At 44.8% G+C, this 26964-nt stretch overlaps 1 protein-coding gene across 6 annotated transcripts in view; it reads left to right on the forward strand.

The window, feature by feature from the left end:
* Nucleotides 1-26964, forward strand: part of TRIO (trio Rho guanine nucleotide exchange factor) — a 328151-nt gene that overhangs the window by 108650 nt on the left and 192537 nt on the right. For all 6 annotated transcript variants that reach the window (XM_037063022.1, XM_037063020.1, XM_037063018.1 and 3 more), the window contains exons 2-6: nucleotides 4662-4736; nucleotides 14922-15036; nucleotides 21077-21269; nucleotides 23911-24423; nucleotides 25933-26055. In XM_037063022.1, the coding sequence (XP_036918917.1) occupies nucleotides 4662-4736; nucleotides 14922-15036; nucleotides 21077-21269; nucleotides 23911-24423; nucleotides 25933-26055 (1019 nt within the window). The remainder of the gene's footprint in view (nucleotides 1-4661; nucleotides 4737-14921; nucleotides 15037-21076; nucleotides 21270-23910; nucleotides 24424-25932; nucleotides 26056-26964) is intronic.

The following is a 26964-nucleotide window of genomic DNA, read 5'->3' on the forward strand; positions in this document are numbered from 1 at the left end:
GTCTCGGGATGAAAATGAAAAGTTGATTTGACAGCGAGGTATTAGTTGAAGTTTCAGGCCATTGACTCAGTGAAAAGGCTTCCCACTGTTAAACGATAACTCGTGGACTATTTCCTCCTAAGGGAGAGCCCTTCGTTTTCCGTCTTACAGATCAGACTGTAGGGGTGACCTCTGAACAACACTGAGCTTCTGTTTCACAGCCTCAAACAGAAAGTGCTGAGGAACATCGGGGTGCTTGAATGGGGGGGTTCAGGGATGAGGAGCTGGGGAAGTATGTTTGTTTGTTTGTTTAATTCATGCATTTGGCCATCTCGTGTTTGCTGAGCACACTGTACCTGGCTCTCTCCTGGGTGTCCTGGGTACCCCAGGGAGCAAAACAGCTGACTTCTGGCCAGCAGGCCGAGTTAGAGAAAGAGAGAGGAAAAACTGTTTCTTTACGGGCAACATGATGCTTATCATTTGAAGACAAATGAACAGTTTGGGAAGAGTTTAAATTTTTTCAGAGAGTGACATGATGCTGTACCAAATAGCAATTTAAAAGGTGATTACAGAATCAATTTTGGGAAGTGATACCATGCTGAACCTTGGAGTTGAGACTTTAAATGAATATATTAAAACCTCTAAATATTCAAATTCACTTGTTTTAGGAAAAAGCGTTATTTGTGTTGATTTGAAACTGGAAGGAAGAAAGGAAATCATCAAGCACTATCTGCATTTATATCGGTGATGATAAAATTTGATTTTTAACTCAAACCCTTTTCTCTGAATGGTATTCAATGAATAGTAATCTCAGGATCTTAGAGTAAAAGCAGACATTACCACATGAACACTCTGGTCAGATTCCTTATATGTTTGGTTTGAAACAGCACTCGGTGCATGTGTGCCTTTTAGGCCCCAGCGGGTCATCCTGGGCTGCCTGCAGTCTGGGCTGTGTTCTCTGTCTCCCAAAGCTAGCAGTTCATTCAAACTCACATTGGCTTCTTTGTCTCAGGTAGCAAAATGGACTCTAAATTGTAACAAGAACCCCATCTGTCTTTCTGCACACTTCAATATAAGCTCTGTGTAATTTAAAAAGTATATGCAGTAATTCAAGAAATGAGTATAACTAAATGTCCTCTGACTTTGGCCAGTTACCCCTTTCAAGTTGCTCTTTTCCTGCTCTTTCTCTTCTAATTTTCTAACAGAAGTCTCTTCGTAGTATCCGTTTCCACCTATCATTGCCAATTTCAAACTCCCCTGGTGACACTTGGACGTAAAACTGCCACTCACTCCTGATCTGTGGCACGAAGATGTGGTCTGTGGTCTCAGAAGTATCACTCCACGGGGGCACTTGCTGCTCCTTCCCCTCTCCGTGAGTGTGGGAGGACAGGCGTGTGCTTCCAGGGGCAGTCACTGAGCGTGTCCCTCCGTTCCACAAGTTTAGGAGCCACGGCCAGGTCCTTAGGCGCATGAAGAAAAGAAGACAGCAGTGTCTGTAGTGTGATCTCGACTCAGCAGAATCGCACAGAAGCCATTCCTTTGTAATTTTTTTAAAATAGTCACACTCAATTTTCACAAGTAGCTCTTCAGGGTTTAGCACAGAATCTGCCTTTTGGATGTGAGGATATTTCAATGCTGAGTTCTTGCTGCTTTTCATTGAACATTGTTACATGGTGTATTAAGTCTAGCTTTAATCTAGCTTCAGTGTGTGCACATACTTCCTCAGTCTTCCACAGGTACATGCATCACAATGTGAGTATAGCACATTCCAACACCAAGTTAGCCATTGATTCATGTGCCTTTCCTCCTCTAGAAAGACTGAGAGTTTTTAGGGGAGAAATTCAGGGGATAGACTAATGTAACCCCAGTTTAAAAAAACTGAAGATAATGGGAGTGAATTTGTGGCTTATAGTAGGACATAGAAAGTTGCAGTTTTCATTGTTAAGTTTTGTTTTCTTCACCTTCTTTTCACATCAATATGATATTTTTCCTGCGGGGTGGCCTGCCATGTGGCAGCTGTAACTTCCATCATTCACTCCATCGAGGTATTAATACATAGGTGTGGTTCAGAGAGTCAGTAGGAATCGTCAATCTTACTTGTGATTATTAGAAGTAACACAGTCCTCTTTTGAGGTACCAGCATGGGGTTAGGACATTCTCCTAACCCCATGGTTGGAGGGTCATGTGAAGGGGAGCCAGACCCACAAGTGGGGCCCCTGTTTCTGGTGTCTGGGAGTCCAGGACTGCAGTTTGGGGTGGCCCTTCCAGAGGGCATTGCTGTGACCGACCAGGGCATCTGTGAGCGTGGGCTACGCGGGAAGGGTGAGAAGCCTACCTTCTCTTATCTGGTGGCAATAGATGGGGGATCCTTTTCAAATCCCTGTAGGCTGGGATCTACAGGTAAGGCTTACTCCTTCCTAGAATCTCTGTCATTTGGTCTGCTTCCACATTTGCCTGGGTCCCCTAGCACTTTGTGCTGCTCAGGGTACTTCTCACACTGTGCCTGATTCTGGGGGTGTATGAAGCTCGTCTCCTTGAGGCCTGAGGGTACCTGACTCCTCTTTGCATTTGCCCTGCTGTCACTTGTGTCCACCTCAGAAGGAATCGGACGTAATCAGTCTTGTAGACTCAGTCAATGAATTGCCCAATGGCTGGCAGTGGATTGCTGGAACTAGATTACATCCATTCAAGAGGTTTTGAAGGAACCTTAAGGATGAAATTGCAGACCTCTTGGCTCTTGTTTTGCCTTTTATAAATAGCCACTGTTTTACAAGCTTGGTAGGTTGCCAGCACAGAGCATGGTGAGCTGGAAAGCAAAATGGCCTAGTGATCTGGAGGGGTAGGTCATGCCGAGCCCTTTCGTGACCAGCTAGGTAGTCCCCCTGAGGCTCTCGGACCTCAGGGTCCTCGTCGAGATTTGTTTACTGCAATCCTTGTGCAGAGTCTCTGGTGACCGTGGATGTCACTGTCCATCCTTGTATACTGGACAGAAAAGATTTACTTTAAAACAACCCCACCACACCATTAATTTAGTCATTCTTTGCTTCTGTGAATGATAATGTTGTAGAGATTGGGTTCTTTTACATTCCTCCCAGAGGTGCCGCTCTTGTTGTTGTTTGCTTGCTGCTTTAGCAGGCTACTGACATGGCTGGACGCAGGCTGCAAACTCCATCTCCTCTGCTGCGGGCAACAGCTCCGACCGTGGTCACCTCTCTTATCCTTAGCTCAGAGTTTAGGCCGCTTGGAGCTTGCGCTGCACATGTGAGGCTCAGGGGAGAGCCAGAGATGTGGTCCAAGTTTGTATTCCGATTTGCGGGCTCCCTCTTTCCCTCTCCACAATTTCTCCTCCCAGTTTTAGCTGCTGAGGTGGCCCTGAGCCTCACTCTGATTCTGGTTTCAGCAGCTCTGTGTGATTTAGCCTGGGCGCTGCCCTCTGGCTTCAAGCCCTAACAGGGGAAGTGTGCCTGACGTCATTTCCTTCTCCCAAGTCTCTCCCTGCTTTTGGTCACTCTCCAGTGCCTCGACCGAGCTGTGTTTGAGGATTTAATGCGTGGCAGGGCTGGTCCAATAGGAGCCGCTCAGACAGACCTGAACTGGAAGCTCCATTTGTTTACTTTCTCATTCCAGGTCTAGGTGTTTGCATTGGTTGTGTTACCAAGCTTACATCTGGGATGTTCTGCACACTATTTTGGCAAGAACAAACAAGAAAATAGGAATAGGACAGTCTTTTATTTTGTTCTAGAGCATGCTCTGCCAGTAACCATAGTGACTAGGTTTGATGAGCATGGCCAGCACCCCTCAACCTAGATGGCCTCTGTTAGAGACCTCCAAGACAAATATCCTGAGGCATTATCATGGGTGTGAGCATTTTGGACCTCAAACCCCCATATGGGGCTGGCTGGACGTGTTTGGGCTGCAAGAATTCATTCTGCTTAGATGGATGTCGGCTTGGCCCAACTTGCCTGCTGCATGCTTCTTTTCCACAAGATTTCCACTTGGCCCTCTAAGACATTGCGGGGCATGGAGAGAGTTTGTTTGCAGTGAGGGGAGGTCTTTGGCCACCCTTGGAAGCAGGTGGCACTGGGCCATTTTATCACATTAGCCAGTGACATTTCTCCAGGGGGGCATGACCCAGAAAACCTAGAAGGACAGAGCCAACCGGGAGCTGTGGCCAGTTCCCAGCTATTTATAATCTCTTCTGTCCTGCCTGCCACTGTTTATTTTTAAAGAGTGAAGTCTGCTAGGATGAGGCATGGGGCTCCCCCTAGAGGTTTTTGCGTGTTATAGGTAGCAGTGTTTAAAAGCAATGTTGCTGCTTTATCTGCCAGGATTTGCATTTGTCCACAAGATTAAAATGAAGATCTTTTGCATTTGTCTGCAAGATAAAATGAAGATTTTTGAAATGATGTAGGCTGATTTTACATCTAGTCTTTTGGGGACTGGATTTTGAAATTTTAGAAATGGCCGAGAGCCTTCTTGGGACAGTAGCCTTGGGTCCACGGGCAGATCACTCTGGGATCAGAGACTTTCCTTCACAGAATTCAAATGTTTCCAAATGGTCATATTTCTAGAGACAATTTAACGGGTATGAAGAAAGCTGCTGTGTTGGCATCGGATAGAACGGTTAAGAAATTAAACGTCACTCAAGCAACCTAGTAATTTTATTTTCTTCTGTATTTCAGGGTTTCGAAAAAACGATGAAATGAAAGCTATGGATGTTTTGCCAATTTTAAAGGAAAAAGTTGCATACCTTTCAGGTAAAGTTTAACTTTCTAATCTGCTTTACTGATCCCTTGACTATTTCTGATATAGTGTCAGAGTCTGAAATACTAACCCGGCTCACCTGCCCCTGCCATGGAAGCCTGCGTGTCTCGGCGGGTTTTTACCTGCTTTATTCTTGTAGCGTTCTCCTGAGATATTAGTGCCCGAAGCATTTTCTTCTAGCTGACAGGCGCTTTGTGAGTCAGATAACACTGGTGATTGGTGTCTGTGTCTGTCGTTCCGCAAGCGTGCGCCTCTTTGCCCCAATCAGTTGGGTAGAACAACTGATCTTTTTAGAAAATTGGTCATCTCTGCAGAAGTGGTGGGAATGTGACTGTATGTTCATGTGTCCTGAATTTTTTACTTTGGTTTTTTGAACTTTGTAGCTACCTGTGGCCNATATTAGTGCCCGAAGCATTTTCTTCTAGCTGACAGGCGCTTTGTGAGTCAGATAACACTGGTGATTGGTGTCTGTGTCTGTCGTTCCGCAAGCGTGCGCCTCTTTGCCCCAATCAGTTGGGTAGAACAACTGATCTTTTTAGAAAATTGGTCATCTCTGCAGAAGTGGTGGGAATGTGACTGTATGTTCATGTGTCCTGAATTTTTTACTATGGTTTTTTGAACTTTGTCGCCTGTCGCCTTTTCTCTGGGGAGGTGAGGAGACTCATGTAGCCATGGCCTCTCTGGTCCGGGAGTTCCTGCAACCCTCATATTGTGCGTCGTGAAAGCCCTGGGGATCTTCACCAGCTGGGTCCTCCACTTACCTGTAGAACCTCGTCCTTGGGGCAGCTGCAGTGTGGCAACAGTCGGCGCCGGTCCTTCAGGCTCTGGGGCACTCGACTGCCTTCCCTTCTGCACCTACAGGGGCAGCTTTAGGGCTTTATGGTGCTGGTCCCGGGGGCTCCCTCCTACATGAACAGAGAGGCCATCGGGCACTGCATCTTTTTGGCACATGTTTACAACACAAAGATTTGCAAGATATTTTTGCTCTGTTTTACAACAAAGTAAATCTCGAGGTGGTCACGTGCTTTTAGACCGTCTTTCTGGGTGTGTTTCCCTTGATAACTGTTTATCCTTCTCAAACAGGCCTACTACACTGGTCTGATGTCGCCTCTTGCACATGTTTTATTTTGAATCTGTAATCCTGCTGGGTGATTTTATGTGGCTTGTGTGTCCTTTGGGTCTGTGGGACTCGCATATAATTCGGATGTAGCTTCCTTTGGTGTTTCGTTCTTTTTACCTTGCTTTTTCCATCCAGCAGCATTTCTTGGTCCCTATCAGACACAGTTTGATAGTTTTTTTTGAAGTAAATCTGATGCATAATTCATTTGGAAGGTTAACAGAAGATTATACAAAGTTCATGAAAACAAGGAGGTGCTTTGGATCGATGGGGACACGTGGTTAAAAAGTGAAAAGGCAAACAGCTCTTGGCTTGTAATTCACTGTGTTAAAAGTAGCCTTTGCTGTTTTCTGATCACTTACTGACACTGCATAATATGAGCTCCTGCCAGTTTGGGGAACTCTGAACTTTGTAGTTTACAGATGGATTTTACAGTTAATAGAATGAAAAGACTCTACTGATAAATATTAGAGGCATCAGTAAGAAAGGCTTGAAGAGCCGTGGCTGGCGTAGCTCAGTGGATTGAGCGCGGGCCTGCGAACCAGATGATCACGGTTCGATTCCCAGTCAGGGCACATGCCTGGGTTGCAGGCCAGTTCCCAGCAGGGGCCAGTTCCCAGCAGGAGATGCAGGAGAAGCAACCATACATTGAAGTTTCTCTTCCTCTCTCCTTTCCTTCCCCTCTAAAGATAAATAAATAAAAAAAATATATATATATAAAAGAAAGGCTTGAAGAAACCTGATTCCCACACGTTCATCAGTTTTTTATTTTAAAGTTTGGGTTTGTGATGAGAGCACTTGTTCCTTCTGTCGCTTCTTTCACTCCCAGAACTCTGGTTACTGCTTTGTTGAGCCCCTGGAGACAGGCATGTGAGACCATGCAGGGGTAAGACAGGCGATTTTTATTTGTGTTCATTACTTTGTTAGGTATTTAATACAGAACACATTATTAGGTGGCATTTTACCTAAGTTTCTGCGAAAACTAAAACTATTTCCCTTCTAATGAATTAAAGAAATGAAATGATTAATCCTTTAGAGTTATATCATGAATCTTTGCTAAAACCTTAAATCCTGCAGGGTTAATTAAAGCCAAGTGCCTTTAGTGGGGAGGGGAGTTTTGCGTTGCAAACATTAAAGTGGAACTGTGTTACAATGCGGCAGGGGGGTGTTAACGGGGCGCAGTCGGTAGAGGTGCCGCCACGATTGTGTGGTGTTGTACTTTCTGATCTGTGGCCAGATTTGGCAGGCTGCCTTAGCGTGAGCTGCCTGCAGATTGCTTTAGGGTCACGTTACCTCATTGAGTAAGGGGAGAGGAAAAACACCATGAAACTGAAAACAAATGATTATTTTAAAAATTTCACCTGTGAATCCATCTTTTTTCTTTGTTGTTGAGAAGTAATTCACATAACATAAAATCCACCTTTTTATAGTGTGCAATTCAGTGAATTTTAGTGTATTTACAGGGTCGTGCCACCATCGTCACAGTCTACTTCCGGAACATTTCTACTACCCTTCAACGAGTCCCATGCCCAGTTTGCCATTCCCGACCCCCACTCCTCCCAACCCCCAGTGTTGGCAATTGCTAATTTTTCTGCTAAGACCCCATTTTTTAAATATTAGGGGGTATTATGGTACCTGTGTAAAAGCTCTCGGTGTGCCTGGCTTTTAGTAAATTAAATCTAAGTGGAATAGCCAGGGCTTTACAAAAAGCAGGCCAAGAGGTCAGTGATTCCATGAGTTACTTATTAGGTCATGATCTAAAAAGCCAGTGAGGATTCCTTATACACGAATATTTCTGACCCTCAGTCTCATCTCCAGGTATTCTGAAACATAATCCTATTGCACTGAAGTAAGAGAGCAAAACACTTCTTTCTTCGTTCAGAGAGTACTATTAAATGAGGTTAGATGACATATCTAAATGAGGTTAGATGACATATCTAAATTCATGCTTGAAGTCAGAGGACACTGAAAGAAGTGTCCTGTAGTTCCTGCCTGATAGTGTGTACCCTTTATGTTTATTGTATATATACTTAATGCATCATATGTATTTACAGTATATATGATTAATGTAGTATATATTATGTGTATAATGTCATAAGTGTACATATACATGTGTATACTCATCCATATCTGTTCTATATGACATTCTATATAGAATTCCAACCATGACATGTGATTCCTATACCACTAGGGTTTCGGCCTTAAAAGAACTCACAACTACCAGAATTAAGAACCCTACTGCCCCGCCCCCCCCCCCTCGCTGTATCACGCATGGGGCGTCTCAACACTCCGCACAGGAGAGTGTAATGCGTTTCTGTGGGCCCGTGCTGCACATCGGTGACCTTGCTTCATCTGGGTTGCTGTCCCCTCCTCCCCTCCCTTCCCTGTGGGTAATTGTAAAGTGAATTACAGATATTATATCATTTTATTTATAAACATTTATTTGTCTAAAGGATAAGCTTAAAATCCCACACTTCCATTAACAGACCTAAAAATAAGTAGTGATTTTTAAATATAAAAAAGTCAGTAAATATTCAAATTGCCCTGCTTGCTGTATAGTGTGGTTCTTATAGGCTACATATTGCAATTAGTTGATGTGTCTGATGTCTTTTTTAACTCGTAGGAGCTTTCTCCTTCTTACTGTTTTTCTCTTACCCCTTTATGTTTATTATGTGCGGAAACCAGGTGTTTTCCTGGAGGTTTTTCTGTGTTTTAGATTTTGCTGGTTGCATCCCTGGGTGGTCATTTAGCATGTTCCCATTTCCTTGTATTTCTTATAAAACTAGGAGGTAATCCCGAGGCTTGGTTAGATTTAGCTTGGATTTTGCAGGGAAGGAGACAAAAATCCTTCGTGGGTGGTATTGGGCAGTTCTCCTGGGAGTTTTATTAGGAGAGTCTGGTTAAGCGTTTATTGATGGTCATTGCTTAGATCTGGTATTTTACTAGGGTTGCAAAATGCCGACGTTCTTTTTTTAAATTTTTTTATTGTTGTTCGGTTGTGGTTGTCCCCATTTCACCCCCATTACTCGCCCCTGCCCCACCCACCCCCTTTCTTCTTCATTCATCAATTTGGATATTCCATAGAGAGAGATGTCCCAGACTTTCTTGCTGACCCCGAGAACACGGTTCGTACAGAAAAAAGCAGTATAAGTGATTGCTTCTTGCCATTTACCTGTGTTCAGGTTCATGAGAAATGACCATTAGACATTTTAGACTAGTAAAAAAATGTTGAAGCCTTTTTAAATATCTTCGAGCTCATGATTTTAAATATATTTAATGGGTTTTAATTCACTGTCAGTTCTTTTTTCTTTTCATGAAGTTAACATTTTCCCGTCTTTGGACAGTGGGAGCCCCTTTAGATTGGCTCCCGAGTCCAGCCATGTACCGCAGGAATACACCTTCTCTCTTTGCTGCTGTAACCAGGTGGTTCATGCCCAGTTTGTCCGTGTCCTTCTCCACATGTACAGCCAGCCATTTTTCTAAAGCCCCCTGGTTCCTCTGTGGGAGCTAGGAAGCCTGCTGCTCCTGGTGCGGTTGTTGTGTCTGTGTCTCTTCAGTGGGCACCTCTGGGGAATATGTATATATGTATGTGTGTGTGTGTGTGTGTGTGTGTGTATACATATATATTTACATATACACACACAGGCATTTTTCCCCAATGAGTTAAGATGTCATAACTCCACATTAAAATTTCCAGTTTACAATTAGGATTACAGATATTTTATTTTTCTTTGATTATGGACTTATATCTCCTTTCCTTTAGGTAAAAATCTCAGCTCTTGCCCTCATCGACGTAATTGCTTATTTGCACTGTAATACTGATGATACCGCCACCGTGCGACTTCTGTTGTTCTGTTGTTGCGAATTCTGTTGTCCCTGGAGCATGTGCCACCAGCACTGTGCTGTCCTGTTTCTGCATTTTAAAGACACATAAAATAGTTCCTGTCTGTGTGGATCAAGTCCCTTCCACCTTGAAACTCAGGGGCATTTGTTTCATTTTACTTTATGTTTTTAAGGCTTAAGAAAACCAGCCACCTAATTTGGCTTCAACATTAAGTACAATGAGTACATCACTCCAAGGTTAAGAGCTAAAAAATGTTAAAGATAAGATGTAGTTAAATCTAGTTTCCCTCTTTACCTCTTTCACCCTGTACTTTCTTCCCCCGTAGGAAACATTTTATTTTTTGTTCTATTTAGTTTTTGGTTTATTTCCTATGCTTTTAAAATAAGAGCATTCTATTTGTCTACCTACTCATCCAGTCTCATACCCCTCCCCTTAGAGAAACAGTCACTGCGATGCACTGTTTTCTGCGCCTCACTTGTTTCACGGTGTTCCAGGAAGCAGTGCGCATAGAGAGGCCTCGTTTCTTTCATGATTGCGTGTGACTGCACTGTGTGCGTGTACTCAGCAGTTCATTCAGTCACTTGCCTGTGGGTGGACATTGGTTACTTTTTTAGATTAGTTTTTTGGGGGGGCGGGACAAGGTGAATATTCACCTTTGCAAGTGGAGGTATTGACAGGAAGGTGGGATTTGATTGCCCAGAGGTTTGCTGTCAGTAATGTGACTAGTGATCTTACTAATTCCTCTTGCTGCCAATTTGCAAAGCTCTGTATTTCATGGGAGGGAAGGGGGTCTCTCCCCTCCACCTTGTATGTTCCTGTTAGTGCCTAGGACAGTCAGAGTCCTTAGTGGCTGGCTGGGGAGGTGCCACCAAAGGCCTTCCCAGAAGTCCGGAGACCCCTTAGAGTCTTCATGAGAAACAGTCTGTAAGCCAGTTTCTGGTTCTCAGGACCAGGCAGGGAGAGGCGAACCAGTGAAGGTCTGGGGCTGGGGAGCCGTTGGCTTTAGCTCCTGGGGCAGGGGACCAGTGGACACCCTTTTAACAGAGCTTCGTTACCTAATAGACTTAGGGACTGTGGCCATAATTTTTCTTTTATAAACCACATCTTTTCAGAGCTTTTCACAGCCCCGAGTTAGACTGTTCCTCAGGGAGGCGTAAAGAATGGTTTTCAATGGTGTCCTAATCCAGAAATTCAAGTAAGGCCATTACAGAGGAAAATCCAGTGTGTTCATTAAAATTTGAGTTGTGCTTCTCCAACTAAGTGTGTCTTCCAAGGGAAGTCCATTCTCATGGGGTGAAAGGGGAGTTCTTAATTTATTTAGAGATAAAGGGGCAACTCTGAATCTAGCTGCCTCTGGTCATTCGGGGCCTTACTGCTCGAGAGACTGCGTCCCCTGGAGTTTTTTTTTTACCTTTCAGAAGAGGGAAATGAGTGTCACTGGGTTTCAGGGAGTGACTGTCACGTAGACATTGGTAGCTGTAATGTCGGACCTTTCCAGCCTTCCTTCTGATGTTAGAGGAAACCCCAGTTGATTTAGCATCCGTGTTTCCTCCTGTAAAAACATTCAGGCAGTTCATTTCCCTCTTTAACTTCCTGACACACGGTGGTAGGTGTAGTCACACCTCCATACTTGTCGGCTTCAGACTTCCTCAAACCCCGTACTCATTGCATTTTGACCAGAAAAACAATGTGTCAGCACTTGGTGCTTGCTCGGGACTCGTCGCCCTTGCTAGAACTTGTGTGAGTATTAACTTCGAGTGGAGTGTAGAAGAAGAATCCTCTTGTGGAGCAGACACTTACTGAGCATCCTGTCTGTGCTCGTCCGTCTCTCACTAAGCACTGGAAGTGAGAGAGCATACTGGTATCAGTGAACGGGCGGAGATGCCTGCCTGCACAGGCTTCCATTCCTGTTGGGGGGACAGACAGACACAATGTGTAAGTTATGTAGTTGACTGGAAGGCAGTAGGTGCCTTGCAGAAATAATGGGGAGAGGAAGAGCAGAGAGGATGTGGATTTTCTAAGACCTGAAGATAAAACAATGTCCTTTGTGTGTTCTTTTGTTTTTTGACTAACACGTGTTTGGACAGGCAGATAATCCCTCGTGAGCTGTTGGGTTTTGATTGCGGACTCGGGGAGAGAGGTCCAGAGGCTGTAAAACTCCTGCATGGACATCCTGTGACGTCTGTAGGGGCAGGAAATGGGTTTCCTGCCCCTTTTCTTTTTATTGTCCACACTAAGATGCTGAGTTTCCTGTCTGTGAAATGGGACTGACATCTGTCCCGCCTGCCTTACCGTGAGGCTGCAGGGTGACATCAGACACGTATTAGTATATCTTAGTGTATGGTGCTTTTATAAGGTGCAGCATTGCTGTACTTATTTATTAGTTCAGGCATGAGAACTTGGAAGTTGTGACATTTCTGCTTTGTGACCCAGACAGTATTTTCCATTGGGTGCCTTTGGTGATATTTGCAAATGAGTTAAATCTCGGTGCCTGTAATCTAAACCGACTCCTGTGGCATTGCCTTGAAGCGCTGTGAGGCTCAGACACCGCAGACCCCTGAGCTCATACTACATTTCATTAATTCTAATGTGTTTATTTTTAACCTCGCTGGGAGGGGTCAGCAGATGGGTGGTTTTGGCACTCGCCTGTCTCTGACTGTGACACGCCACAGATTGGAAGATATACCCCAGTACAGGGAAGATCACAAGTGAAACAAAATTTTAAATTAATTGAACAGGGACCATGCAACTTTTATTTTAGTATTTAAAATCGTAAGTGACTTTTGACAAAATCTTAAAACTACCGTAGGGAGTTTTCTGAAGTTCCATTCTGGGGGAAAAAGAAACAGACAAATTGAAATCCCCCCCATTTTGAAATTCAAGTTTGGGGTCAAATATGCTTTTTTGTGGGCATGAATGGAAGCCTGTTTGGGGGGTGTGCTTGCTGGTAAGTCTCAGGGCTCCTCGCCATTGCTGCCAATTTGGGAAAAATCTTAGTTGGAAGGTGAGGCAGTCAGTGCTTCCACCCGCACTTGCATTTAGTTCTCACCTTGGAGTGAGACCACGGTGTGACCAGGATGGCCATGTGCAGGGGCGCACCTGTCGACTCCCCATGCGACTCTGGATGGGCAGAGTTTGGATGTTGCTCTTCATGCTGTGGTAAATAAACCCTGCCTTGCTTGTGTTGGGAGAGACAATGATCCCAGAGAGAGGAGAGCTGAACAGAGGTCCTTGGCATTTCATCTCCCTCCTGAGTCAAGCATTATGTTGCATTTAAAAAATTCAGAAAGATAGTTCGGGAAAACATTAGATATGATTCTCTTTACCAAGAATGGGTGAATGTTTTCATCTAAATACCATACTATATTTAAAAAAGTCAAGCTTCTGTAATACGAGTTGTGCTGTAATGCTTTTAACTGAGAATATTGATTCCTTTTTGAGAAGAATGAGAGATGTAGGGGAATAAAGCATTAAAATTGTTTCCTGTCTTACCCTGGAGACGAGGTATATTCCAGGAAACTAGAGCCCTCGATGCCACCCTGAAAACACTGTGTGATGTTTTGGGCGGCGATGCCGCTCTGTCCACTGCAGCGTGCGGCCGCCTCCCGCTGTCAGGGCTGCATTCCATTTGTAGCCAAGGCCGAGGAGCCCATCTTTAGTGTCCTCGTGACACTTCTACTACTTCAGAAGGCACCAAAGCCATTCATTTGGAGAGTCGTGTAAGTTCTTGTCAGGGCAAAGGGGGCCGGCTGTGACCCCGCCCACAGCCTCCTTTTGGCTTTATCGAAGCTCTTCTACCTTCCGGATCTTTAATTACACAGCTGGAAGGATACAGCCTCCCAACAGGGTCCCCGTCAGATCCAGGAAGACGCGTGTGTCCAAAGCTGGGTACCCTGCACAGACGCGGCGCTGGTGGCTCTGATGTGGTGCTGTTCTCATTTAATGCCACAGTTAATTGGATTCGTATATAATTTAACACTTTTCTAGACCATGTAACTGAACAGTGTGGTGGATCACTTTAAACATTCAGAGTTTATTCCTGTTTAGAGAGTGTTAATTGCCCCAGAAAATTATAAATGCCCATATTTGTAAAATGTGTTTTTAAAGTAACATTCTGCTGAATACCTCTTGGCCTTTTAAAAAGAATCAGGTTTTATGTTGTTGTTATTTGCTTGCTTTTTAATTTTACCTATGCAGATGAGGTAAGTAATTAAGATGAGAAAATAATTAAGAGTTGTGTATTGTGACTTGAGTTTTGAGATCTGAGTGCTTTACTTCGGAAGAGAGATGACCAGAGTTATAAACTTAAGTGAAGGATCCACTTGAGAAGCGTCAGTTTTTATTCTGTGTTTTTCTCTTTCTTGAAAACCCTGATAGAAATAATAAAATACATGTGACAGTTTCACAAAAGCATGGTCAGTGGTACCAGTAGACTTCATTAGAATTGTGTCTTTGTTAATATTTCTGCGCATCTATCAAAGGCCAATCGTCTGAGGTTCATACTTAGTATGTGATGTAACTTTTCTAAAGTTCTCACCTAGTTTAGTCTGCTTTGTAATTCTCTCATGAAAAGCCCCCTCCACCCCCCAGCCTCGTGCCTTTTTTTTTTTTGGTAGGCGCTGGTTTGTGTGAGAGGTTGTTAGCCACTGGGGCTGGGCGCCACCCTGGAGGGAGGAAGCTTCCCCAGCTCCAGATTATGTGAAGTTGGAAGAACATTTCGGTCTTTTCCCCTCTCCAGACGTGAAACCCAGTTTGGGTGGTGGTGGCAAAGAGAGCATGGGGTGGGGGTGGGGGCGGGACGAGAGGGGAAAGTGCGGAGGAGAATGAGAGAGTGGCATGTTGGGGGAAGTGGTGGGTTGTTTGAGGTGAGTGAGCACGTGTGTGTGAAAACTTCGCTCTCTCCAAACGTAAAACGGGAGGAAGGAGGAAACACTTTGGAAGAAAAGGCCAGGCCAGGGCACAGCACCTGGAAGTTTCCACTGGTGCCTTCCAGGGGGTGTGCAGATCTCACCGTGTTTCTGCAGAGGCCTGGGGGTGGGCAGCTAGCCTGGGCCTGGCTCCACTGGAGCAGGGACTGTGGCCTTTCGCAGTCCTTTCTGGCCACTCGGCTGACAGAGGTACAACCTTGTGTGACTGGAGGGGTGATGCTGTCGGACTTAGCAGCACGTTAGTCTTCTCTTGATTTGTCTAAGTGTACGCCAAATGTTTGTTTTTCAGGTGGCAGAGATAAGCGTGGGGGTCCCATTTTAACCTTCCCAGCCCGCAGCAATCATGACAGAATACGACAGGAGGATCTCAGGAGACTCATTTCCTACCTGGCCTGTATCCCTAGGTAAGTTCTGGGTGGGTCGGGACTTCTCACTGTTTTGACTCTCCTAAGGTGTGGCACTGTGCTCTTTAGAAAACGACTAAACCCCAGCCTCCATTCCAAGCAGTCAAAGTAGTACGAAATTAAAGTCATGATCTGTCTCCTTATTTCCACTCAGTGACCGTTCTGTCATGTTTGCAGCACTTACGGGGGGCGGGACGAGAAGGGACGTGTTTTGAGTGGAGAGCTGTGTATGCAGTGGGGGGCTGGGATGCCCACAGGTCGGGTGTTGGGACGGGGGGCCTGGGCAGAAGTGAAGGAGAGTGCGGTTGGCGATTCAGAGTCTGGACACACGCCCTGGGAGCCAGAGAGCGCTGTTTGTGATACTGTGCCTCTGTTTCCTCCCGAGCTGTGGCTCCTTACAAGGATCCCATTGGTCTGTAGCATGAAGTTTGTGGGGGATTAAAAATCCTTCCCAACTAAGAGGACCCCAAGCCTGGGAGCCCCATCCGATCTGAGAGACCACTGGTGATAGTCAGGGAGACAGTCGGGGAGTCTGGTGGAGAAAGAACACCAAGAATAGGCAAAGCTTTGTTTTCTGCAGAACCCTGAAGTGAGGAACAGTGCATAGGAACTGGTCTGAGTGTATGCGTGAGGAGTTCAGAATATTTGTTTCCGCCCTAATTGAGGTTTTACTTACAGCACTGTTAGATGACAACCAGGGAGAGAAAGCCCCCCCCGCCAAATCCCCATTTCATCATTCAGACTACTTTTTGGGAAACAGAATACTACTGTGATGTCATCCAGGGATGTAGCCACACCTGGAACAAGAGACTGTTGTGTGCTGAAATTTGGAGAGATGCTTCCCTCTGAAGAAAAGGAAATCTTTATTCCAGAAAGGCATATATGAAAGGATGGCATTTCCTAAGTGACTAAATTAGGACATACAAAAAAAAAAAAAAAAAAACAACTCAGTCATAGTAGCGGCTGGAGTATATAGTAACTTTAAGGAACATGTTACGCAAGAGAGTGTTTAATAAAAGATGGTCAATAGCAGCATCCTAAGTTCTGAAGGTTGACGTAAGTGTACCAGATCCTCCCCATCACAGGGTCTGTGACGCCACCAGGGAGGACGGCTGCACCTGTTTGTGACCCGTCCCTGCTGCGGCAGATGCGGCAGGCCGTCTGGGTTTTCCGTGTGGACATCCTTCGTGGGAGGACTTTCACCCGGTGTCAGCAGTGACAAAGGGATAGCACCCATTCACACACACACACAATCTTCTCCCTTCTTCATCCGGTGTTTTCTTGGACTGCTGAGCTGTCGAAACCAAAGAGCTGGAAAGAATTTTAGGAGTCACGTGTGACTCACTACCCTGCTGAGTAACAGTGTCGTGGAGAGCTGCAGGCACTGTGCCGACGAGGGGAAGAGAAATAGAGCCACACACGGGACAATGTCAGAAAAGTTCTTACCCAGCAAAATCGTAGTTGTCGTCTAGGGGAATGGAAAACACGTTGAATTTTATATCATCTAGGTGATTTTTTAAAAATTACATAATTGAATTGCTGTATGTAACCCTGGCAAGTTGCTTTCTAGTTTCGAAATCTGTTTTGATTGTAAATGTAAAAAGTTACTTTTCATTTCATTCACATTACATTCTGGTGGTTTGGGGTTTTCACTATTCTAAGATGTGGCACTGTGCTGTCTAGGAAAGAGCTAAAATTCAGCCTGAATTCTAAGCAGACAAAGTAGTATAAATATTACCAAAAAATTGATGCAGGTATGTTTTGGATCACCTGGATGACCCACTTTAAAAAACACACACACAGAACTTTGTCATTGGGAAATTGTGAGCAGACACAAAAATAGACAGAGTAGTGTAGCAAACATCACATACCTGTCATCTAGCTTCAACAGTTACAAAGTTTTGCCAGTCTTGTTTTTCTCTAGTTTTCCCTGTGGAATATTTTGTAACAAACCCAAAACATTCTGTTCTTTTGCTCATAAACAATTAAGTGCATAGGGTGACCCTCCAACCACCAAGGGCAATCACTTCGTTTCATTGCCTAGATTTGCTTTTGTATTTACAGTTCCAAGGGACAAGAAATGCCATTTGCTCATCCTTGGTTAATGAGCAGATGGACAGGTGGGAATAACATTAATTGATGCATTTGCCAAGTGATGATGGAAGAGGATTTCACAGTGGTCCAGGTGGACAGAAGTGGCAACTGAACAAGTTTTCTCTGGGTCCTCCCCATTCCTTGTGGTCCCACACTGACTCCAAAAGAACTAGAGAGCACTGCTTTGTTTTAGCCAAACAACAGGATCAATGAAAGTCATCAGAACATTAATGGTGTGTGAATTTCTTTGGACTTGTGGGTCTGCTTGTACCCTCAGAGTCGTGTCGGCAGCCCTAAGGGTCTGTGCGATTTCTTCCCCTGTCACTCCCAAAACATTTTGTGATGTGAAGGTAGCCTCTGGCTGTCCCTCAGTCCCTCCACATTCCGGAACGTGGAGAAGTGTGTCATCCTGGAACGCATGGGTAGAGTCACACCGACTGTGACCTGGCACGAGCTACGTAATTATTTTTATCTGTTTTCTGATCTATAAACTGCGGTGCTGATGGGCACTTCTTTGGATCATCGTGAGTATTGAGTAAGACAAATTTATGTGCACACCCAGCGCAGTGCCTCGGGTACAGTAGCCGCCTCAGAATTAGCATAATAATTTCCATCTTTCACATTTGCTCTGCTCCCTTCCTTCGGTTACTTTCCTTTTGACGTGTGCTAGAGTCAGATCATCTTGTGTTTCTCCTGCGTGGCCTCTGGGCTGTGCCTCTTAGAATGTGGCCTTCCGGTCCACGTAATGTGATCTGAGAGGGGTGAGTCATTGGGGTTTATTACTTGGGTCACCTTCCATTCCCCTCCCCCTCCTTTAAAAAAAGGAGTGATGAAGTGATCCTCATGGAATTCACGTGCAAGGAAACTTTCTATCGAACGTGTATGGGAGAATCACGTCTCTGCAGAACTTCCTGAGGGTGTGATGGGGATTCCTGCACAGCAATGAAGACAGCAGCCGTCTTGGTGCTCCCCTTGGTGTTTATTGTTCTTACTGTGTTCTAGAACATTCCAATGATTTATAGTGGCTAAATGGACAGACCGCTCCGAGTCTCTGTGGTCACTAATGAAACAATAGGGAGATTTTTCATGGATTCATTTATGAACTTTCATGTAAGAAGGGACTTTGTAGGAAGTAAAGAAAGTAGAGTTTCTCTCTTTTAGAGACCTGTGTTGAGAAGGGACCTCAGTTTTATCTAAGTTTTCTGTATCCCATAGATAAAACGAGGCTCTTTGACAAAACTGCCCACCAACCTGCTTTTTGAGTCACGCTTTCCAGTGTGCTCGTTCGTGTTTACAGTGGAGGAGTAGCTGTAGCCTGTCGCCTGTGGCCAGCTGCGCGTGTTCTGTAGCTGCTCATGACCAGAACTGGGTTCGGGGAGGTTTCCTAACCATGACGGGCTTGGGCTTGGTAAAGACAGAGCGATCGAAAGGGTGTGTACGCCCAGCCCAGTGCATGTGCAGTTTTCATTTCTTGGGGAGTCACTGGGTGCTAACAGTTTGATCGTGGAGGAAGGTGAATAGTTAATCCTTCTGTAAACTGTGCGAGCTTAGGGTACCTTTTAGTTGTGTCCTTTTCCGGCTTGTTCCTGTTGTTAGGACTGGAGTTACTCAGGCTTCTTTTTAAGCCCCTTTCAAGTGGAGAGGCTTTGTAGTTTTATGTACATACTGTGTTGGCTGCGTGAGGAGGAAGACAGGCTGCCAGGGAAGTTGTCTTGATATGGTGAAGACTGATGTTTCAAGTGCAGTTGACCGAACAGCAACTAATAAAATGATAAAACACACTTGTTCGTAGTGTCCCACCATTGTGTGGCAATGGAGTCTGGGAGCCTGGACGGGGAAGTACAAGGCCTCCTCCTGCCTGGGCTAGCCTTGCCCCCCGCCGTGGAGCCCTGACATTTCCGCCAAATGGAATCTTGCAATGGCGCAAACACCATTAGACCCCAGGGAGACCCAGAATCCTTAATTTGAGTGTTGTGGGAGATTTTCAGGCATTTCTGGAAGCCCTCTTTGCCTCTAGGATTTGTGAAGGAGGCCTCTGGTGTTGGCTGGCTTGTGGGCCAGGCAGGACCTATGTGAGACCCTGAGGGGGCGAAGCATGAGGAGTGTGCGAGCCGAGTGTTAATTCCTCTCAAGTCGCTAGTCATGTAGGAGCAGGTGACTGGTGTTAATCAGCTCATTCCTGCAGTTGTCCACATGTGACTGATGAGCTGGGCCGCTGGGTCCACCCATTTTCTCTTTGTGGCTTTCGATACCACGTGCCTCAGGTTGTGAGCCACCATCCATCCACTCAGGCTCTGTCCCCACAGACTTCTCCAGAATATTCCTGTGACAGCTTCTGACAACGATGTAGTTGTCTGAGGAACTTTTATATCTGTGAAACTTGGAATGCCAGTGACTGATGGTGTGAACCAGGATAAGGGGAAGAAGTGTGTGTGAGAGGGTGTGTGTGCACATGTGTGTGGGGAAAGGGGGGGGGAGGGAAGAGCAGCGAACTCATGCAAGAGAGCATGAAATTGGTTTTAATTTTGACTTATTTTTTTTTGGCTTTTTCATATCACTTAATGATAGCAATTAGTTTTCTGAGTTTTTAATTTAGACTAATTTCTCAGGTGATTACACGAGGCAGACAAAATGTCAAACACCTTTCCTGTAGTTTCACTACATTTATGTCGGGTGAAAACCTCGAACTCCCCGCGGGGGCTCACGAGGCCTCGGGTGTATTTCCGAAGCACTTGCAGGCAGCTGGCACCTGGTCACGCCCGCGCCAGCATCAGCAGCCTCTGCGCACTGTGTGCTTGCTACGTGGCGATGAGGATCAGGCTGTTCCTCAAGTGCAAGGCCGTGTGACCCTGAAGTTACAACCAAGGGAGGAGGAAATTTTCGCCTGTGTTTTAGGATTCTTTGATGCCTGTTGTTTACTCTTTATTACAGAAGCACACTATATGTATTTACCTTGTAGTCAGTCAGAGGTTGAGATTTAATAAAATTAGTAATTTGTATTGCTTCATCAAGGTCACTCTAACAAAACCCTGGCTTTTTTGGTTCGTTTGCTCACTCCATAACAGTGTGGAGAGGAAGGACACAATGACTTCTTGCACTGCCCTGATCCCTGCTCTAAGGGCCGGCAGGGCTCCTGCCACTGCCGTTACAACATACCAGTGCAACCGGGTGAATAATCTCAGTGTTGCTGTGGAAACAGGCTGACCCCACAGTTCTGTCAGAAGTGTGCCAAAGACCCCCAGTGACCTGCGGGCCACACTGGAGAACCTCTGGGACAGCCCAGGGTCCTGGGTGAGGTTAAAAGGAACAAAAGGGGACATTGGAAAGTTCCCACCTTTGCCGTCAACACATCGGAGCGGGTGGTTTTAGCGCTTGTGGCTGGAGAGTGTGGGTGACTGCCGTTCGCAGGGCTCTGACACCCAACCTGGGTGTCACACCGGCAGGTCTGTCCCCATTTAGTGCTCACTGAGGACCTTTGCTGTAGTAGGTGCTAGGCAGCGTGTGTGATCATTTTACGCGTGAGTTGTTTTTCTCCTAAAGAGGAGGCAGACTGCAAAACCATACATACAAAATGAAGTTTTGGATGTTTTCAGCATTGAACCCTATTTCAAGTCATCATTGTGTTCTCGGGTGCATAAATAGCCATGGCTATTCTTTCATGACATGGGAGGGTGAGAAAGAGTTTGGTTCCACAGGTAAGATCTGAACTCTTTCTGAATTGGTTTCCAGTGCCCTTCCACATCCCACCTGCTCTCTGCAGTGCTGACCTGCAGCCAGACTGTGGAGCCGGGGGTGGGTGGGGCACCCCTTCCCTTCTGTTCCTCACCTGACAGTGACCCGCAGACATCAGGAGGACACAAGCAGAGTCACCCTCACCCAGTAGGACTCTGCCCAGGAGACAGGGCCAGAGTTGTGTGGCTTAAGCATGTGTTTTCTTTTTCTCCAGTGAAGAAGTCTGTAAGCGAGGCTTCACAGTGATTGTGGACATGCGTGGGTCCAAGTGGGACTCCATTAAGCCTCTGCTGAAGATCCTGCAAGAGTCCTTTCCCTCCTGCATTCACGTTGCACTGATAATCAAGCCGGACAACTTCTGGCAGAAACAGAGGACTAATTTTGGCAGTTCTAAATTTGAATTTGAGGTAACTTCCATGTGTGGCCAACTGCAACCATGCGTGTGGTTTGTTGAAGTATGACTTTTCCTCATCAGTTAGGCTGATAATGTTTTTTTTAACCCTCTATTAAATGGGAACTGCATATCTTATCTACATATGTAAAAGTAGCTTGTGCATGGAATAACAAAATTAGGTTCATTTATTGGGTTATCCGAGTGGATCATTTTACCCAAGGTGGGTTTAGTTTCGGTTCTCTTGGTTTTGGGTGGTAGGTAAGGTCGCTGCCTTGCAGACAGTGTGTAAAACAGACTTCAACCTCTTAACTTACTTATCTTTGCACTTCAGCCTCTCCTTACACCACCAAGGTTCTGGCAAGGCTGTGATGCAGTTAGTTTAATGAGAAAGGTTATGTGGGAAAAAGTGTTCTAGCCAGTATGAACCTGGATTCATGCCGTGTTCTGTAATACAATTTGGATATTTTCTAATAATCATAATAGATTGCTTTCACTTCTTCTAGCAACTTTCCTAAACCTTAGGGTTCATTGAAATTATTCATGTATTTTAAGGTAAACAGTGTCGGGGTTCAAAAAAGTTATTTTTCTTTCATCATTCCAAGTTTTTTGGCTGATCTAATAACCAAATCCCCATGAGACAGACTAACAAAATGTTCAAAATCTATTTTGGATGTCCGTGCAGGAGCACTGTAAGAGTCTGAGACCTGAGGGCCCGTTGGGCAGTCGAGGTTTATGGGCCATTTTGGACAAAGGAGAAAGGAGGGATTTCAAAGGGAAAGCAGGAAATTCACAGGTAGATGATGAAGAACAGACTCATAGTAAACAAATCCTTGCTGGGCCACCCAGAAACAATGGGATACAGAGAGGAGTCCGGCAAACAGGCTTTGCCTAGTTTTAATTTATATCATGATGCCAAGGTGATGTTCTCTTCCTTGTTTTTTTTTCTGTCTGTATTCCTTGAGGCAGGTAAAGGGTCAAAGGTTCTTTCTGAACCTATTGTTTCTTAATAACCAGCTTAAAAATCAGTTTCCCAAAAAACCTGTTTTGGCGCGGCAAGACTTTGGTCCCCTTCAACAGCACCAATAGCATTGACTACTTCATCTGGTTTTAATCCTCAGGCTTTATGTTACATGTTACACTTTTCAAAGTGTTTTCACATGCATGTTACCTGCATTTTTAAAACTCCTCCCATGGTACTGATTTTCAACCTAAAATCTGAGTTTAACTTAGACTTGAAACTACATTCAAGAGATTTAGGTGAAACCTGGAACCAGTAAACCTGTTATCTTCATATACAATTAGAAATGATTTTGGAGGACGATTTATTAGGTCTTACAATTATCTTGATGCACAATTTAAAGTGCATTGTATTTAATTATACATGTTTTAAGCAGAAATAATGGTTTGGCAAAATAATGCATGCAAGTTTTTGTTAGTTTAAATTTGCTCTTTCCCTCGGGCCTTTAAGGTTGTCTGTGCTGGTTTTTCTACTGAGCTTGTTTGTCCCTGTGGACTTTATTAAAAGTCCAGGCAAACGAGAAGGGAATGAACTCTCAGTCGATCCTCCATCAGAAACAGCCCCTCTTTCTAGCTCTCCTGCCCTCTGTGGTTTATTAATGCCAAACGGCACAGAGATGCAGCTGTAGGTTTCTCTAAGGCTGGAGGTGACAGGTTGGGGGGGGAGGTTATACTGTCTTTTGTCTTTTGGGTCTAGGCCACAAATCTTCTTCCTTTACCTTTGTCTGTGCATCTAATCACCAGACTGCTCATGCTCTCCTTGAGGCATAATTTCTATATTAATCCTGCAACACACCTGGCAGGTAGTAGGGTGAGTTTAGAATTTCTTCTTTGGGTTGTAATTGTCTAAAACTTTGTCACACCGTGCAGATTACACACAACACTTGTACTGCTCAGGATCGTGGTGGATTATTGCAGTGAATGAACTGTTCTATCTTCCCCATTCTGAAAAGAACTGCTGCCAGCTTTCTTGCTGACACTTGTATACTTTCTACATCAAGAAAAGGTCATTCATATCTTCTCATCTGTTACTCGATGCAGTGGAGTTTAGGAAACAAGACCAGTGAGGGTGCTTTGGCCACAGCAGTGTTGACCAGTCACCTGATAAGCAGTCTGCAAATAAGTATCCTTGGCGGGAGGGGTGTGCTCCAAAGGGTTTTTGAAGCCCATGAACAAGATGTTAGCTTGATTGCAAATAGCGAGAAGTCTCGACAGAGTTCTCTGTTGGGAATGAGACCGCGGAGTGGCATGGATGAGGAAGTCTGCATTGACAAAAGTGAAGGTTCTCAATCATCTGCCCTGTACTTCGCGTTTTAATACTTTTCACAGTCAATGTGCCCACGTGGGTTAATTTCCACTTTCTTGGAAAGAAATCAAATTTCTTTAGCACTCATGAAATACGTATGATTCTAAGTATATATGTGTTGCTCTGATAGGTTTATTTTCACCGGCTCTACCATAGTGCTTCTTTTACTTACATGTATTTTTACGGGGCCAGGACAAAGTGCAGTATGTTTTCTATAAACAGGTTACATGCTTTAAGTTTGAAAATCTGTGACTAAGTGTTGCTAATTGCTTTGTGATAAGACTGTGTAGAGTTGGTTCATCTTCTCATACATATTTTTTTCCCCCTTAAGACAAATATGGTCTCTTTAGAAGGCCTTACCAAAGTAGTTGATCCTTCTCAGCTAACGCCCGAGTTTGATGGCTGCTTGGAATACAACCATGAGGAATGGATTGAAATCAGAGTTGCTTTTGAAGATTACATTAGCAATGCAACCCACATGCTGTCTCGGCTGGAGGAACTTCAAGACATCCTAGCCAAGAAGGAGTTGCCTCAGGATTTAGACGGGGCTCGGAATATGATCGAGGAGCATTCCCAGCTGAAGAAGAAGGTGATTAAGGCCCCCATAGAGGACTTGGACTTAGAGGGACAGAAGCTGCTCCAGAGGATTCAGAGCAGTGACAGCTTTCCCAAAAAGAACTCAGGGTCAGGCAATGCAGACCTGCAGAGCCTCTTACCCAAGGTGTCTGCCATGTTGGACAGGCTGCACTCGACGCGGCAGCACCTGCACCAGATGTGGCACGTGAGGAAACTGAAGCTGGACCAGTGCTTTCAGCTGAGGCTGTTTGAACAGGATGCTGAGAAGGTAAAGGAGAGGGGAGAGGGACGCTAACATGAGATGTGGAGGGAAGCTTTCTGAATCGTTAGGTCTCAGCGGCCAAGGCCGGGGTGGTGAAGAGAGAGGGCTGGGGTGGGGTAAGGTGCTCCCATGGCATTGGTTAGAAGCGGCAGGTGTCAGTGCAGAGAGCACCCTGCATCTGCTTTTCTGTGTTACTCTTTGGGCAGTGCAGTGCTATTTTAGAAACTTTGGGTTACTATTACCGAGAGCTTGCAGTAGAATGCCTGTAAGAGAGGTGAGAATGATACTGTCAACTAAAAGAGTGGAAAGTGTATAAGAGTATGCCATTGAAAGCAGTAATTGCATATATGTGTCTTTTGCTAATAACTGCCCTTCCACATATGAAAAGCTAGTGAGAGAACACCAGATTTTTTTAAACAAAATGTGAATCGTGCATTAAAAACAATGCCTTCTGGAAAACACAGGCAACAATTGTTTATGGTCTCATGTTTTATTCTTGTGCCCCAGACAAACCAACCAGTCAGTGAGAATTCTTGTCAGTGGCTGGGTAGCTCACTCGTAGCCATTTGAAAACAGAGCACTTATTTATGGGAATGTTTTGCAAGCCGTGAATGTGGGTGAATTGATCTCTCTTCAGTTGAGCTCATTGAAATTTTTTCATGGATGGGGAATGTTTTGTAAATTAAAAAAACTACACTAGAAATCTTTGATATTGAAAGGATCTTTTAGAAAGTGACCATTCTGTATTGTTATTTGGTAATAAGCTTTTGACACATTTTTCAGTGTACTTACGTTTTAAGTACTGCCTTGTCAGAGACACTAGAAAGTCTTCAATTACTAGAAAAGCAGCTGACCGTCTCCGGTATTCTGGCTCAAGCCTTCACTCCAGTGCTGTGCTAACTGATAGGCTGTTTCCCCACGAATGTTTTCTTGGGAACAGTGTAATTGCTGTCCCCTTCCAGGTAGCATCTACGTTGAACCTTAAGAGAGATGTCTTTGTTCGTGTTTTCACAATCTGTTTTTATTTTCACAGTAAATTTGTATTTTGCATTTTCCCAGGTTTCTTTTATACCTTTTACATTAAAGAATGCAGTCTTTTGGTCTTTGTAATTGCTTTCTGTAATCTGAGGGTGTAGGAAAGCCCACCGGGAGACCGTAAACCTCACTTTTCCTTAACAGGTTGTTAATGGAGAGCAGTGTGGCCTGTTAAGCAGTGTCGCAGGGGAGCTGGGTTGAAAGTCAGATTTGAGTTCTTAATTAGCCTGGGGAATATGAAGACCTTTGCTCCTTAATTCTTCACCTGCAAAAAAAACCCATTATATAAGATTTTCTTATAGATCCTGCAAGTTCAGGACTGTACTGACTTCTGAGAAGTCAAGAATCTCCTGGGCCCAAATGTCTGAGGGGTTATCAAAGGGAGGATGTTGCCTTTTCTGTGTTTAGCCCTGTTCCTGGAGTCCCATCAGTCATTTCTCTTTCTGGAGTGATTCCGGGTTGTCTTTTTTGTTCTGATAGATGTTTGACTGGATCACACACAACAAGGGCCTGTTTCTGAACAGCTACACGGAGATTGGGACCAGCCATCCTCATGCAATGGAGCTTCAGACACAGCACAACCACTTTGCTATGAACTGTATGGTAAGATTCTGTCAGAACCGATGTATGCTGTGTGGGAAAATATTTGAGCAAGTGGGGGCATTTGCACAGAGCACATCCCAGCGTGCCGCTGGGAGGCCCTGTAGTGGCAGCTAACCTCTAAGTGTGGGACTTTGTAGGATCCCAGAAAAGCTTGTCAGACAGAAGCCTAGTGCGCACCCTGAACAGACCCTATCAAAATGCTGGCTGTTCTTGAAGACGAAGAAATTAACCAGCTGCTTCTAACCTCAAAGGCATACCCCACATCTCCTAAGACATGAGGTTTCCTCCCAAGTTGACCTGAAGGACTGGGGTGTCCGGCTGTCAGCCCTGCCTGGCGTCCCCTGGCTCTCTCTGAGTTTGGGGCCCTGGACAGCCCTGGCTGTCCCGACCAGATAAGGCTTGCGGCAGGGCTGCAGCACAGAAACCAGAGTTCCGAATTCTGAATGGCACTTTTGTTACATTTTTTGCAGTTACTATAACTAAAAATGATGTGATGTTCTACAGTTTATATAGTTGCTTCTACAGGCAAGTAAGCTTCTCGAAAGTTCTTCATCAAGGACAAGGAGTTTGGGGTTGGACTTTGACTAGCCTTGTGAGAATGAATCACTCTTAGGCCTTGGGACATTTGTTTCAAAGCATTGAAGCAGTACATAGATAGGGTCTTGGTTCAAATTAATTAAGGTGCCATTTAATTAAAGTTTGATCAGCTAAGTGCTTCAAATGAGGAAGTTTCAAAGACTTATTAACAAGACAGCTTTTATAATAGACATCATCAAAGCATTTGATATCGGTCCTAGAGTTTAAGGAAGAGAATTTCTGGTGTAAATCATCTCCTTACCATGACATAGGTAAGGAGAGCTGAAATGTTTGCCTTTGAGGGCGGCTTCTTAGATGAAATTTCGGCCAGTT

Source organism: Sturnira hondurensis, unplaced genomic scaffold, assembly GCF_014824575.4.
Source record: "Sturnira hondurensis isolate 20B ecotype Veracruz unplaced genomic scaffold, ASM1482457v3 Scaffold0014384, whole genome shotgun sequence".
NCBI classification, from domain to species: domain Eukaryota; kingdom Metazoa; phylum Chordata; class Mammalia; order Chiroptera; family Phyllostomidae; genus Sturnira; species Sturnira hondurensis.